Source organism: Helianthus annuus, chromosome 17 (assembly GCF_002127325.2).
Source record: "Helianthus annuus cultivar XRQ/B chromosome 17, HanXRQr2.0-SUNRISE, whole genome shotgun sequence".
NCBI classification, from domain to species: domain Eukaryota; kingdom Viridiplantae; phylum Streptophyta; class Magnoliopsida; order Asterales; family Asteraceae; genus Helianthus; species Helianthus annuus.
The window spans coordinates 49,006,078-49,019,245 of record NC_035449.2 but is presented as its reverse complement, the minus strand read 5'-3'; the positions used below and the strand labels follow the sequence as shown (position 1 = coordinate 49,019,245).

General features: G+C 37.2%; 2 protein-coding genes across 2 annotated transcripts; one reads left to right on the top strand and one right to left on the bottom strand.

Annotated features, from left to right (window-relative positions):
• Positions 1 to 287: 287 nt before the first annotated feature.
• On the bottom strand, positions 288 to 2,278 carry LOC110924497 (seed biotin-containing protein SBP65). The gene is made up of 2 exons (XM_022168500.2): positions 779 to 2,278; positions 288 to 688 (listed from the first exon to the last, which is right to left on the bottom strand). The coding sequence occupies exons 1-2, from the start codon at positions 2,276 to 2,278 to the stop codon at positions 401 to 403; spliced, it is 1,788 nt and encodes a 595-aa protein (XP_022024192.1). The 3' UTR covers positions 288 to 400.
• A 4,567-nt stretch (positions 2,279 to 6,845) lies between these two features.
• LOC110921020 (serine/threonine protein phosphatase 2A 57 kDa regulatory subunit B' theta isoform) lies at positions 6,846 to 11,140 on the top strand. The gene is made up of 3 exons (XM_022165281.2): positions 6,846 to 7,066; positions 7,511 to 8,948; positions 10,537 to 11,140. Exons 2-3 carry the CDS (start codon positions 7,752 to 7,754, stop codon positions 10,903 to 10,905), a joined length of 1,566 nt encoding a protein of 521 aa, XP_022020973.1. The 5' UTR covers positions 6,846 to 7,066; positions 7,511 to 7,751; the 3' UTR covers positions 10,906 to 11,140.
• Positions 11,141 to 13,168: the final 2,028 nt, after the last annotated feature.

Sequence of the window (13,168 nt, the reverse complement as noted above, 5' to 3'; positions counted from 1 at the left end):
TATGATAATATATTGGTCTTATGAACCGGGAGGCAAACCTATATTCTCATAAAAGGCCCCTTATCCTGCCCCTGGGGCCTAGGCACAAATACATGTACTCATGAGACGAAATATATAGCCAGCAGAAGGATTTCAATAGCAGCGTCCACAAACTCAATTCATCATTTTTGGGAAAAAAAAAAGGAATAGGCCTTTAAAATAGCGGGCAAGATTAAAAAGTCCTCAAAAGTTTGTGAAATCAGCAAAATCAAAAGAAATGCATTTTTACGATTATTTCAGATTTAAAAACGGAAGCAAACTAGTAAAGCCTTGCATTACATATTAAAGAAAACATACAACATTTACAATACAAAGCATATTAAAACATCAAAACATAACATAATCATGTCCCGTAACTGCATTAACCTCTAAACTTGTCTTTGCTTTCACCAACTCTACCTTCTCCCTCGTATCCACCTTGCCCCACAAACATATCCTTGGTGTTCTGCCCTATCTCCACCAACGTCTCCCCTATCACCCGCATTACACCTCCTGCAGCCGCTGTGCCACCACCCCCACCCCCTTCGACTCCTTGTTGCCCGAAGAAACTACCCTCCTCCGTTCCTTGTTGCGCAAAAGGACCCTCGTCGACTTCTTCACCCCGGAAGCTAATTTCTTCTTGTTCCTCACCAACCCATTCACCTTCGCCCTACACATTTACAACTGGAAATATCATGAGAAAAACCAACAACAAAAAATATTAATAATTAAAATTGGATATATGAACATAACTGCTTACCTTTGCATTCTTGGCTTCCAATTCTCTTTGTTTTTCCATCTTCTTTCTTGCTGCATAATCTTTAGCACTCTCTTCTGTTGACACCACCATATCCTTCGTCTTCTTCCCAACATCCACCAAAACATCCTTTGTTCCCACAACCGTGTTACCCGCAAACCCGGCAACACCGGAGGCTACATTTGCCATTGTCTCCGTCGCACCCACAGCTTTGTCACTAGCAAACTCAGCCGCACTCCACCCAGCCACCACAGCTTTGTCTTTCACCACCCCCGCCGCCTTCCCGACATACCCAGCTGTGGCCTTTCCAGATTCCACCACCACATCTTTCGCGGCAACTGCCTTTTCCCCCACGTAACTAGCACCTTTTTTGGTCACGTCTACGGTTGCACTTGTTATCCCGGTTGTTTTTTCTGCCACCACATCTTTCGCCTGACCCGATTTCTCTAAAGTGTAGTCTTTCGCCATCGCTGCCTTCTCCATTGCTGTTTGGGTGGCTGAAGAGAGGCTCTCCTTCGCCTGCTGACCGGCTTGTTGACCCTTTTCGAGTGTGTAATCTTTAGCTCTTGCTGCCTTTTCCGCTGCGGTTTGAGCGGCAGAAGAAAGGCTCTCCTTCGCCTGCTGACCGGTTTGCTGACCCTTTTCGAGTGTGTAATCTTTAGCTCTTGCTGCCTTTTCTGCTGCGGTTTGAGCGGCGGACGAAAGGCTCTCCTTCGCCTGCTGACCGGTTTGCTGACCCTTTTCGAGTGTGTAATCTTTAGCTCTTGCTGCCTTTTCTGCTGCGGTTTGAGCGGCGGACGAAAGGCTCTCCTTCGCCTGCTGACCGGTTTGCTGACCCTTTTCGAGTGTGTAATCTTTGGCTCTTGCTGCCTTCTCTGCAGCGGTTTGAGCGGCGGACGAAAGGCTCTCCTTCGCCTGCTGACCGGTTTGCTGACCCTTTTCGTGTGCGTAATCTTTGGCTCTAGCAGCCTTCTCAGCGGCTGTTTGGGTGGCCGAAGAAAGGCTCTCCTTGGCCTGTTCACTTTTCATGACGGTGTAATCCGATGCCCTAGCTGCATTCTCCGCTGCAGTTTGGGTTGCACTCGAAAGGCGCTCTTCTGCCTGTTGACCAATTTGGCCCCCCTTTGCAGAGGTGGTGGATACGTTATTTTTAATCACCTGCCCACCCGTTACTCGACCGGTTTCACCGGCCCGAGTAGACATCTCTTTCGACTTTCTATACTGCTCCTCGGCAGCCCGAATGGCATCCATGGAGTTCTGCTGTGCAACACCTCTATACTTGGAAATCTCTTCAAGAGAAGGCCCTTTGTATTGATCTTTAGCCTCACTTTGATCACCAGCTGCACCATGCACTGTTCCGACCACATGGTGCACTACTGGTTGATCACCTGAATCTTTGACTGTGAGTGACTCAAAATGACTGGCCATTTTGGGGACTTTATCTTTCTCGACATGAATTTCTCGCTCATCAGTCTTGTTTTCTCTCCTTTGCTGCTGTGCCATGATGATACTGAAGGTTTTGATCGTGATTTGTATATATGATGATGAATTGTTTTTGTGTTTTATGTAATTTCCGATAACTGTGACGTTGGATTTTTAAAGTGCAGATATGTCGGTTTTAGGGTGATGATGAAGCAACGTGTCGGGCAGAGAGAGACGGGATTGGTGAGTCAGCAATTGGCGGTGACTGAGGGTGGCAAACAGTGGTACACGTGTAAGTAATGCAATGTTATCTTTAAAACGTTGGACTTAACCTCGTTAATTCTCGTTGGACCGTTTATTAGCTTACACGTTAGCTTTGGAGATAAAGCAATCCAGCAACAATTATCAACTGTTTAATATTCTAAGTTTAGATTTTGTTAGGATCGTGATTTACGTTTGTAATCAGTAATTTTTGGGTTAATAAAAACAGAAAAGAGTCGTGGGATTTCGTCCCTCACAAATCACCGTGTTCAACGTCTTCTTTGTTTTTATCAATTGTTTGCCAACACAAAATTCATCGCAAAGATTCGAGTCCTTTGGTCAAATCTTTTCATTTTGTTTTTTGTTTTAATTTTAACAAGTTAGACTATCCTCAACGTTTGCTTTGAAGGGGATCTGAAGGGTGTAGAAAATTTGAGTTTTTGTGTCAATTCTTTTATTTTATGATTCTTTTTATTCATTCAATTCAAATGTGATTTATTAATGAACATTAATTTGATAATCCATGAGGCATGTTATTAATAACGTTCAATACCTTTAAAGAACAGAATGGCACGAGAGTTAATCATCTTCTAGCCTTTCTAGCGTGTCATGCAACAAATCAACAGATGCATACCACAATCTATGGGAGACCTTTGGATTTCTTGCATAGATTATGGTAGAGACAAAGCGTTGACGTAACTTTGTACGTATTAAACTAGTTTTTGCCCCGCCCACGTTGCGGGGCAATAAGCCAAATATTTCTCTCTCATAACATGTATGTCTGTACAGATGGCAAAATCATAATTATATTTTGAACTGGAGGCGAAATTATAATTTTAAACTGAGAGCAAAATCATAATTTTGAGCTAGGGGGAAAACATAATTTTATTTTGAACTGTGGGTAAAAACGTAATTTTAAGCTGAGAGCAGAGTCGTAATTTTTAGCTAGAGGAAAAACAACATTTTATTTTGAACTCGAGGCAAAAACGTAATTTTAAAGGGATGGCGAAACCGTAATTTTAAACTGGGAACAAAACTAAAAATGAGTTTTTGAACCGAGGGCAAAAGTGTAATTTTGAGCTAGGGGCAAAATTATAGTTTTATTTGGAGCTGGGGCAAAAACGTAACTTTAAACGAAATACGAAAGAGTAATTTTAAACTGGGAATAAAATTAAATTAAAAATTGGTTGGTCCAATAGGAAAGTGCCAGGCAGGCTGCCTGGCACTATTCCTTGAAGTTGAAAATACTTGAACTGTAGGTAAAAACGTAATTTTGAGCTGAGGGCAAAATCGTAATTTTGAGCTAGAGGAAGAAACAACATTTTATTTTGAACTGGGGGCAAAAATGTAATTTTAAACGATGGGCGAAACCAAAATTTTAAACTGGGAACAAAAGTAGAAATGAGTTTTTGACCCGAGGGCAAAAGCATAGTTTTGAGCTAGGGGCAAAATCATAGTTTTATTTTTAGTTGGGGCAAAAGCGTAATTTTAAACGAAGGACGAAAGCGTAATTTTAAACTGGGAATAAAATTAAATTAAAAATAGGTTGGTCCAAGAGCTGGTGGCAAAAGTGTAATTTTAAACGAAGGATGAAAGCGTAATTTTAAACTGGGAATAAAATTAAATTAAAAATAGTTTGGTTCAATAGGGAAGTGCCAGGCAGCTGCCTGGCACTATTCCCCCCAACTTGTAATTGTATAGGTAGGATGTCTGCCTGGCACTATTCCCTCAAGTTGAAAATACTTGAACTGTGGGTAAAAACGTAATTTTGAGCTGATGGTAGAATCGTAATTTTGAGCTAGAGGAAGAAACAACATTTTATTTCGAATTGGGGGCAAAAACGTAATTTTAAACGGAGGGCGAAACCGAAATTTTAAACTGGTAACTAAAGTAGAAATGATTTTTTGACCCGAGGGCAAAAACGTAATTTTGAGCTAGGGGCAAAATCATATTTTTATTTTTAGCTGGGGCAAAAGCGTAATTTTAAACGAAGGACGAAAGCGTAATTTTAAACTGGGAATAAAATTAAATTAAAAATAGGTTGGTCCAAGAGCTAGTGGCAAAAGCGTAATTTTAAACGAAAGACGAAAGCGTAATTTTAAACTGGGAATAAAATTAAATTAAAAATAGTTTGGTCCAATAGGGAGGTGCCAGGCAGCTGCCTGGCACTATTCCCCCCAACTTGTAATTGTATAGGTTCTGCCTGGCACTATTTCCCCCAACTTGTAATTGTATAGGTAGTGGCACTATTTCCCCCAACTTGTAATTGTATAGGTAGGATAATATTCTTTCTGGTAGACAATGTTCGAACATAGCTTGATTCAAGTGACTAAGGTTGTCTTAAGATGCCTTTGGTGTTCTTCTTGCGCGTGTCCAGGCGAAGGGGTGATTGTTTCCTAACTCATGATCCAAATGAGGATCCAAACCCATCTGTTATTGGGTTACAAAGGTACTCCATCAGAAACCAAACAATGTTTGCTATACATGAACTCATGGATTGATATAGTTATATATTTTATAGGTTGATTTTGAATCCTAAACCATGTATAGAAGAAAAAACACATGGTCTTGACTCTTGAGATGGAATTGCTTTTAAAAAGATTAAAAACATATTCAAGACTATAAGATTTCAATTGATGGCTATGATCATTTAAGCTTTAGTGGAACAAAGTTAATTTTAAGCTATCCAATTATTTCTACTTAATCACAAAGTCAAAAATGGACAGTTTATAATTCTGGATTTTCTAAAGTTTGGTTGTTCAATTTTTCATGTGATCAGAAATAAATATCCTAAGTTAATGATAACTATCATGATAGAGACATAATTAATTGTACAATATTTTATGCATCTATTGATTACAAGCTTTTGGTAATCAAGTTGAAGCAAAGCTAAAACTAGAAACCCTCAAAAGGCTTTGACTTATAATTACTACTATCAATATCAATTTAAATATCATTGGTTCATATAAGAAATATTCAGACTAAAAACAATTCACCATATGTAGTGGAAGACACAAATAGTACTTCTACCATTGAGTGTTTTGCGTCAGTAATGGGACATTATGAGGCGTTTTTCTAAAATGAGTGTAGTAGGGATGTGGACATTGTGGGGCGTTATGTTAAAATGTGTGTAATAGAATTAAATAAAAAAACTATCAAAAAATGAAATTGGCCAAACAAAAACAAAAATACCTGTCATTGGCAAAAGAATTGAACGAAAGGCATGGAAAAAAGAACGCTCCAGAGTTCCCAGGGGACGGTCTAGGGGCGGGGGGCGTTTTTTTTTTTTTTTTTTTTTTTTTTTTTTTTTTTTTTTTTTTTTGAGAAAAAACGCCGATTTCAAGTTTTTATATCTTTAATTGGTTAATGTCCTGTTAGAGCCACCTTGAATCTTTTGTTAAAGCGGTTGATTTTGCAAGTTTTTAGTATAACCACAAGTCGAATAAACCCAATTTCAGATAAAATGCATCATGTGGATTCAAATTAGCACATATGGTTGTTGTATTTTGGTATAATTGAACAACTTCATAAATATTGAATAAATATATTAACTAAATTCATACTTACAACTAATTTTATATTAAACACGCCCTGATATACAATTGTATATATACAATCTCGTCAATGTAGTCTGGCCAACTTGGTAGAGACACATGTGTTTTAAATGAGAGGTCTTATATTCAAACCTACGCAAAAGAGTATTTTATGATTATTGGTGTAAAGTAAAGTAGAAGTAGCATTTGCCATCAACACACACACAACACACAACCTCGACCATCTGATTAACTAAGTATTTAATGCGGTAAAAGATCGGATATCAGTTAAGTAAAAACTAATTAAGACTTAAAACACTAATAGCAACAATAAGAAAAAATACGAACGGTAGAACTAAGAAGAAAGATGCTAATATCAGGAAAATTGGTTATATAAATATTAGTCAATATCACCCATAATATCGGTATTGATATTTTGCACCAATATCTCACTTATGTGACACATGATTTATCTCCCAATAGACGCCTGCTAGATGACGTACACCATTTGTTATATTTCGGGTGAGCGGAGTGGTGTGGTAAACACCATCGGTAAGTGCTTTACTGATCGGTATCACCGCCGCCAATGGTGTTTACCGATTGGTGAAAGGGGGTGATCGGTGAAGCTTTACCGATGAGGGGAAGGGGTGTTTGTCAATTTTTGCCTCCTATGATTGGGTGAAGCTTTACTTATGTTTTTTTTTAAATAATAGTTTACATAATTCAAAATAAGTAAACACTTACCAACGTTTTTAAGCATTAAATAAATAAAATAGGTAAATTGACGTGTCACTTTGTATTTTATATGTATATGTATATCTATTTATATCTATACAAAGTTTATGTAAAAATATGGTCTTACTTTGAAGAGAAAAAAAAGTAGAACAATTTTAGAAAAAAAGCTTAAAGGTTAGAGAAAATTTTATAAATCATAGCCCATCTCTCTCTCTCTCTTCCCTCAATTGAGATCGTTTTCGAAATTCCATAAGTGATCCAGGATTTATCTTCTTCTGCATTTTTATCATCGATTTTCTTGGTGATGTTCCTGTCTATCAGCTTTCAAGAAAACCCCTTTGTAAGCATGCTATCTTTCCCATATACTGTTTTCATGGATTATGTACCAAAAAAAGGCTTTCTTTTTGTTCTTGTCTTCCTCTGTTAATTTTTGGGAGAATATTGTTCTAGAATGTCATGATATTATGCCCAGATCTTGTTGTGTTTTGATCTATTAAACACCTTTGGTTAATTATTATGATGAAAACTGATAAATATAACCCCCTTTTCCCTCCTTGTGTTATCCAAAGTTGTTCAAAAAAAAAAAAAAAAAAAAAAAAAAAAAAAACCTGACCATTGTTATTTAGGAAAAAAAAACTATAAAGATTTGTGTTCTTGATAAAACTAATTTGTGTGTTTTTATATGCTTTATGGGTTCAGCATTTTGAGGGGTTTTTTTTGTTTTTTGTTTTTTGTTTTTTGTTTTTGCTTATTTTGATACTTGAATTCATTTAATTTTTTGCAGGAGAAATTTCAAGATTTGGTTGATTAAAGTTTAAGTTACCTGTAAAAATAATCTTGTGTGTTTTTCTTTTTTGGGAAATTGGAATAATTTAGGGGAGCTTTCTGAAATTGGTTTGAAAAGCATGTGCTTTGCTGGGAATCATTGATAACAATTCCAATTTTAGTCATTAATCAGAAACATTTGACTCTGAAATTGATTAGGGTTTGGTGATTTAGTGTTGGGTTAGTTTTTTGTTCAAGTGATGTTTAAACAGATACTTAATCGGCTTCCGGAAAAGCCACATAAGTCGAAAGATCATCGAGATGGAGGAAACCCTAAGTCATCCTCACATACATCCACCAGTTCGAAAACCAACAATGACGTACCGATCACTCGATCTAGTACCACAAAACCCACATCAACGGTTCAAAATCACACCAACAATAAGCTTCCACAGTCTCATTATCTAAAACCGATCCGAAACGCAACAATTTCCAACACGTATGAAGCCTTACCTAGTTTAAAAGACGTTCCCAATTCCGAAAAACAGAATCTGTTCATCCGAAAGTTGACTTTATGCTCCGTGGTGTTTGACTTCACGGACCCCACAAAGAATTTGAAAGAGAAAGAGGTCAAACGACAGACGTTGATAGAACTCGTTGATTATGTCAGTTCCGCAAATGGGAAGTGTCAAGAAACGGTTATGAAAGAAATCGTGAAAATGGTGTCGGTGAATATCTTTCGTAGGCTTACTCCACAACCTCGCGATAACAAGGTTTTAGAAACGTTTGACGGTGAAGAAGAAGAGCCGTCGATGGATCCCGCATGGCCTCATTTGCATCTCGTCTATGAATTCATTCTAAGATTCGTAGCATCACCGGAAACCGATCCGAAAATCGCTAAACGTTATATCGATCAAGCGTTTGTGTTAAAATGGCTAGACTTATTCGACTCAGAGGATCCGCGAGAACGCGAATATTTAAAATTTGTTCTTCATCGGATGTATGGAAAGTTCATGGTGCACCGCCCGTTTATCCGGAAAGCAATCAACAACATATTTTTCCGTTTTGTTTTCGAGACCGAAAAACATAACGGGATTGCTGAGTTGTTAGAAATATTGGGAAGTATTATTAACGGGTTCGCGTTACCGTTGAAAGAAGAACATAAGTTGTTTCTTGTGAGGGCGTTAATACCACTTCATAAGCCGAAATGTATACCGATGTATCACCAACAAATATCGTACTGTATTACGCAGTTTGTGGAAAAGGATTGCAAACTTGCGGATACGGTTATTAGGGGTTTGTTGAAGTATTGGCCGATTACGAATTGTTCAAAAGAGGTTTTGTTTCTAAGTGAGCTTGAAGAAGTTTTGGAAGCGACTCAGCCTCCGGAGTTTCAACGATGTATGGTGCCTCTGTTTCGCCAAATTGCTCGGTGTTTGAGAAGCTCACACTTTCAGGTAGCTTTTTTTCAAAGTTATTGTTATATAAACATGTGCTAAATAGTTTAGTTCATGTTAAGGATTACATTTTGATCTTTATGACATGATACCGATATTTTAGCTAGGTCAAGACGGGTCCGTTTTTTGTGGTACGGGTTGAAATGAGCCGGGCCAGGTTGGACAAGCATACACCTTTTGTCCATTGTGTAAATATTTTTAAGAGTAAATTGCCAAAATGGTCCCTGAGGTTTGTTCACTTTTGCCACTTTAGTCCAAAATTCTTTTTAAATCTGGGTCCCTGTGGTTTCAATTTTGTTGCCATTTTCATTCAAAAGCAAAATTTGGTCAATTTTTTTCAGTTAACATCCAATTTTTTCAGTTAAAATCTGGTCATATTTTTTTAAATTGTTATAATAAAACGTTAAAAAATCATTTTGCCCTTCATTAAAAGAGAGGAAAAAGACAAAAAGTTGGATGTTAACTGAAAAAATCTGACCAGAATTTTTGATTTTGGATGAAAATGGCAACAAAATTGAAACCACAGGGACCCAGATTCAAAAGGTTTGAGTTTTGGACTAAAGTGGCAAAAGTGACCAAACCTCAGGGACCATTTTAGCAGTTTACTCTATTTTTAAATAATAAATGGGTAACTGTGATGACTAAAACAATATTGTTTCAATGATAATGATCTAAATCTTTGAATAAAAATATTTTGGAAGTTGTATGCAGTAAAGAACAGTCACTGTATGACTTTCAACTGGTTTGACCCATTTGACCGTTACCCTTTTTACTGATTACAATTTTTGATTCATTTGACCTGTTTGAGACAAGATAAATAGGCTAAAAATTGCCAGTTTGCCACCAAGTAATAGCTTTAAAACCATCATTTGTTTTTTTCAGTTTTAAATAAAGTTTCAAGAACTACATAGAACTATTAGCGTGCTCACTTTGGCGTTTGAACATTTTAACGTTTTTATTTCATCATTAATTTTAGGTTAAAGAGTAAAATGCCATTTTCGTCTTTAAGGTTTGACCACTTTTGCGACTTTTGTCCAAAGGATTTAAAATCTTGCCATTTTCATCCGACTCGCTAACTCCGTCTATTTTTTACGTTAAGTCAAGGATATTTTTGTCATTTTACCTATTTGTTAATGTTTATAAAAAAGTCATAACTAGAAAGTCAACAGAGGTGGATCTTTATTTCTTAATAGTGTTCTTTATTTTAATAAAAAAAATGTCTAAAAAGACAGAAATACCCCTCATTTAATGGATAAAAATGGATAGAGTTAATTAGTCTGATGAAAATGACAAGATTTCAAACCTTTTGAATCCAAATGCGGAAAACCAAACCTTTGGACGAAAGTCGCAAAAGTGGCCAAACCTCAGGGGCGAAATGGCATTTTACTCTAGGTTAAATTACATACCTTGTTCATGGTATAAAAACTTAGAATCCGATTACATTGATCTAGTAAACACAATAAATTTTTGGTTAAATTACTTACCTGATTATATTGATCTGGTAGACAAAATATTCGGGTTATGCCATTAATAAGGAGCATTTATGAATTTTTATTGTTAGATTTATTACTGTTTCTTGAATATACAGGTAGCTGAGAGGGCATTATTCCTATGGAACAACGATCACACCAACAGCTTAATAAAACAAAACCGTAAAGTAATACTGCCAATCATATTTCCAGCACTAGAAAGAAACACAAAGACCCATTGGAACCAAGCTGTACAAAGTTTGACTCTAAATGTCAGAAAAATCTTTTCCGACGTTGACCCTCAACTCTTCGAAGAATGCTCTAGAAAGTTCAAAGAAGGCGAGTCTAAAAAGGAAGAAATCAAGTCAAAACGAGAAGCTACATGGAAACGACTTGAAGATATGGCGGCTCAGCGGTCTGGTGGTGGTCATGACCCAATTGTCATGTCACAGAAGGTAATCGCGAGCCATGTTTCGTCATCCTGCTAGAACACGCGTGACTGTTTTGAAAATCCATCGTCGGGTTTTTGTTGCTCGTGTAGGTAGGTGGTTATGAGACACCTGATGATGGAAGCAAATTTGTTGTTCTGGTTAAGGAAATGGTGGTTATGTGTATATACAAGTTGACCCATTTTGAAATTGGTTGTCTTTAGATGATTTGTGATTTTGCCATGCTATTTTTGTTGGATAATTAATTTGTATTAAATTTTTTCTTCTTATCTTACACAGTTCATGTTCTAAGGTGCATCCTTTGTGGACACTTTTCTTCTCAGAATTGGTCAAATATGGCGATCTTTTTTTTAACTAAAGAGTAAACTGCCATTTTGGTCCCTGAGGTTTGGGCAATGTTGCCACTTTAGTTCAAATCTCAAACCTTTTGCATCTGGGTCCCTGTGGTTTCAGTTTTGTTGCCATTTTGGTCCAAAAGTAAAATCAGCTCAAATTTTTCAAATTAAATCCTGATGTTTTGTCCTTTTCCCCAAGAGTAATTTGGTCATTACAAGTATTATTTTAACAAATTATTAATTAAAATAATTAAATTAATTAATCCCTTTACCTTATTGCACAGACCCAACCATCATCTTCTCCAAACCCAACTGAGAACATCAATTCAGAAACCCTAACTCACAGATTTCGACAACCTAAACGTCTAAAACAACAAAAATTGAATGAATGTCAACAACACTCTCGCCGTTTAAACTCCGAAACATGTTGCACCGACGATGATCTATATCTCTACCACTCCGCAACACTTTGTCTACATCTCCCCCAAGTTCAAACCCTAATCATTTCAATCTTATCAATTCCATCAACATCACTTCCAATCCTCTCCAATTTCTCAATTCACTTCACAAATTACAGTAATCGATGATGTCATGAACAACAGGGCTTCAAAGAGCCCCAATTCTACTCTTCTCACGAATCAATCGACTTTAACAACCCTAAATCCCCCAATTCCACCTCAACACCCGCACAATTTGCTGAAATTTTGACCACTGAACACGGTGATACTCTTACACATTCATCATCCTTTTCACACAAACCCTAGCTCCTTCAATTCGTTCATTGATCCACCGTCGTACGCAGATATTCAGATCGTTCGACCGTTCGACGGCGTTAAATCCGATCAAATCAACGAACACGATGTTGTCTCTACGTCAGATACGTCTGTAAGTAACTATTATTTGCATATTTCAGTTAAGGATCCACGGGAGATACATGATCTAGCTGCTTCGGTTGACTCGGTTAACTCGGTTGTTTCGAGTGGGAAGGTGGGGGGGGGGGAGGTGGCGGTAGTGAGAAGGGGGAGAAGGTGGCGGTGGTGGAGTTCATGGTGGAGGTGGTGTTAGAGAGAGGAGAGAGTGGTGGCGGTGGTGAGAAGAGGGTTTGTGCTTCTTTATAAGGTCAAAGGGTTAATTAATTTAATTATTTTATTTAATAATTTGTTATAATAAAACACATAATGACCATTTTGCCCCTAAGAAAAATGACAAAAACCAAAAAACCAGGATTTAATTTATGAAATATGAGCTGATTTCATTTTTGGACAAAAATGGCAAAAAAAAAAAAATGAAACCACAGGGACCCAGATGTAAAAGGTTTCAAATTTGGACTAAAGTGACAAAAGTGACCAAACCTCAGGGACTAAAATGGCAACTCTTAATTAAATTAAAAAGTTACATTTTATTTTGATTTTTTTTGGGCTTGGCACATGTACTTGGGACTAGGGATGAGCCGGGTACCCGTTCGTTATCAAACTGATACCGATGTCGAAATACGGGGAAAATTGGTACTGGTACCGAAAACGGGGAAAATGGGAACTGGTACGGTACCGAATATACCCGGTACAATACCGGTTCGGTACCGGTACCCGGTACCAAATGCTCATCCCTTGGGACTTTAGATTAATAATGGGTATGTTTGGCATGAAGCTTTTAGGAGCTTCTAACTTTAAGCTTTTAAGAAAAAGCTCATACTCAAAAAGTCTTGTTTGGTTGAAGGAGCTTGAAGCTTTTAGCTTAAGAGCTTGAAGCTTTTGGTTGAATGCTCCTACTAGTAGCGTTTAGATTTTAGAAGGAGCTACAAGCTTTTAGGGGAAAATGACTATTTTAACATCCGAAGATAATGAAGTTTTTAGTTATGTGTTTTTTAATTATGTCCGTTTTGGTCATTTTTATCCATTTTATTAAAAGCTTCAGCTACTTTGCTAAACACCTATATATATCTAAAAAGCTACAGCTACTAGCTTCCA

Excerpts from the sequence above, each read along its gene's own strand:
- LOC110924497 (XM_022168500.2), bottom strand. The coding sequence starts at position 2,278 with ATGGCACAGCAGCAAAGGAGAGAAAACAAGACTGATGAGCGAGAAATT. Across the intron at positions 689-778 it reads TGGAAGCCAAGAATGCAAAG|GGCGAAGGTGAATGGGTTGG; the intron begins GTAAGCAGTTAT and ends GTAAATGTGTAG.
- LOC110921020 (XM_022165281.2), top strand. The coding sequence starts at position 7,752 with ATGTTTAAACAGATACTTAATCGGCTTCCGGAAAAGCCACATAAGTCG. Across the intron at positions 8,949-10,536 it reads TGAGAAGCTCACACTTTCAG|GTAGCTGAGAGGGCATTATT; the intron begins GTAGCTTTTTTT and ends TTGAATATACAG.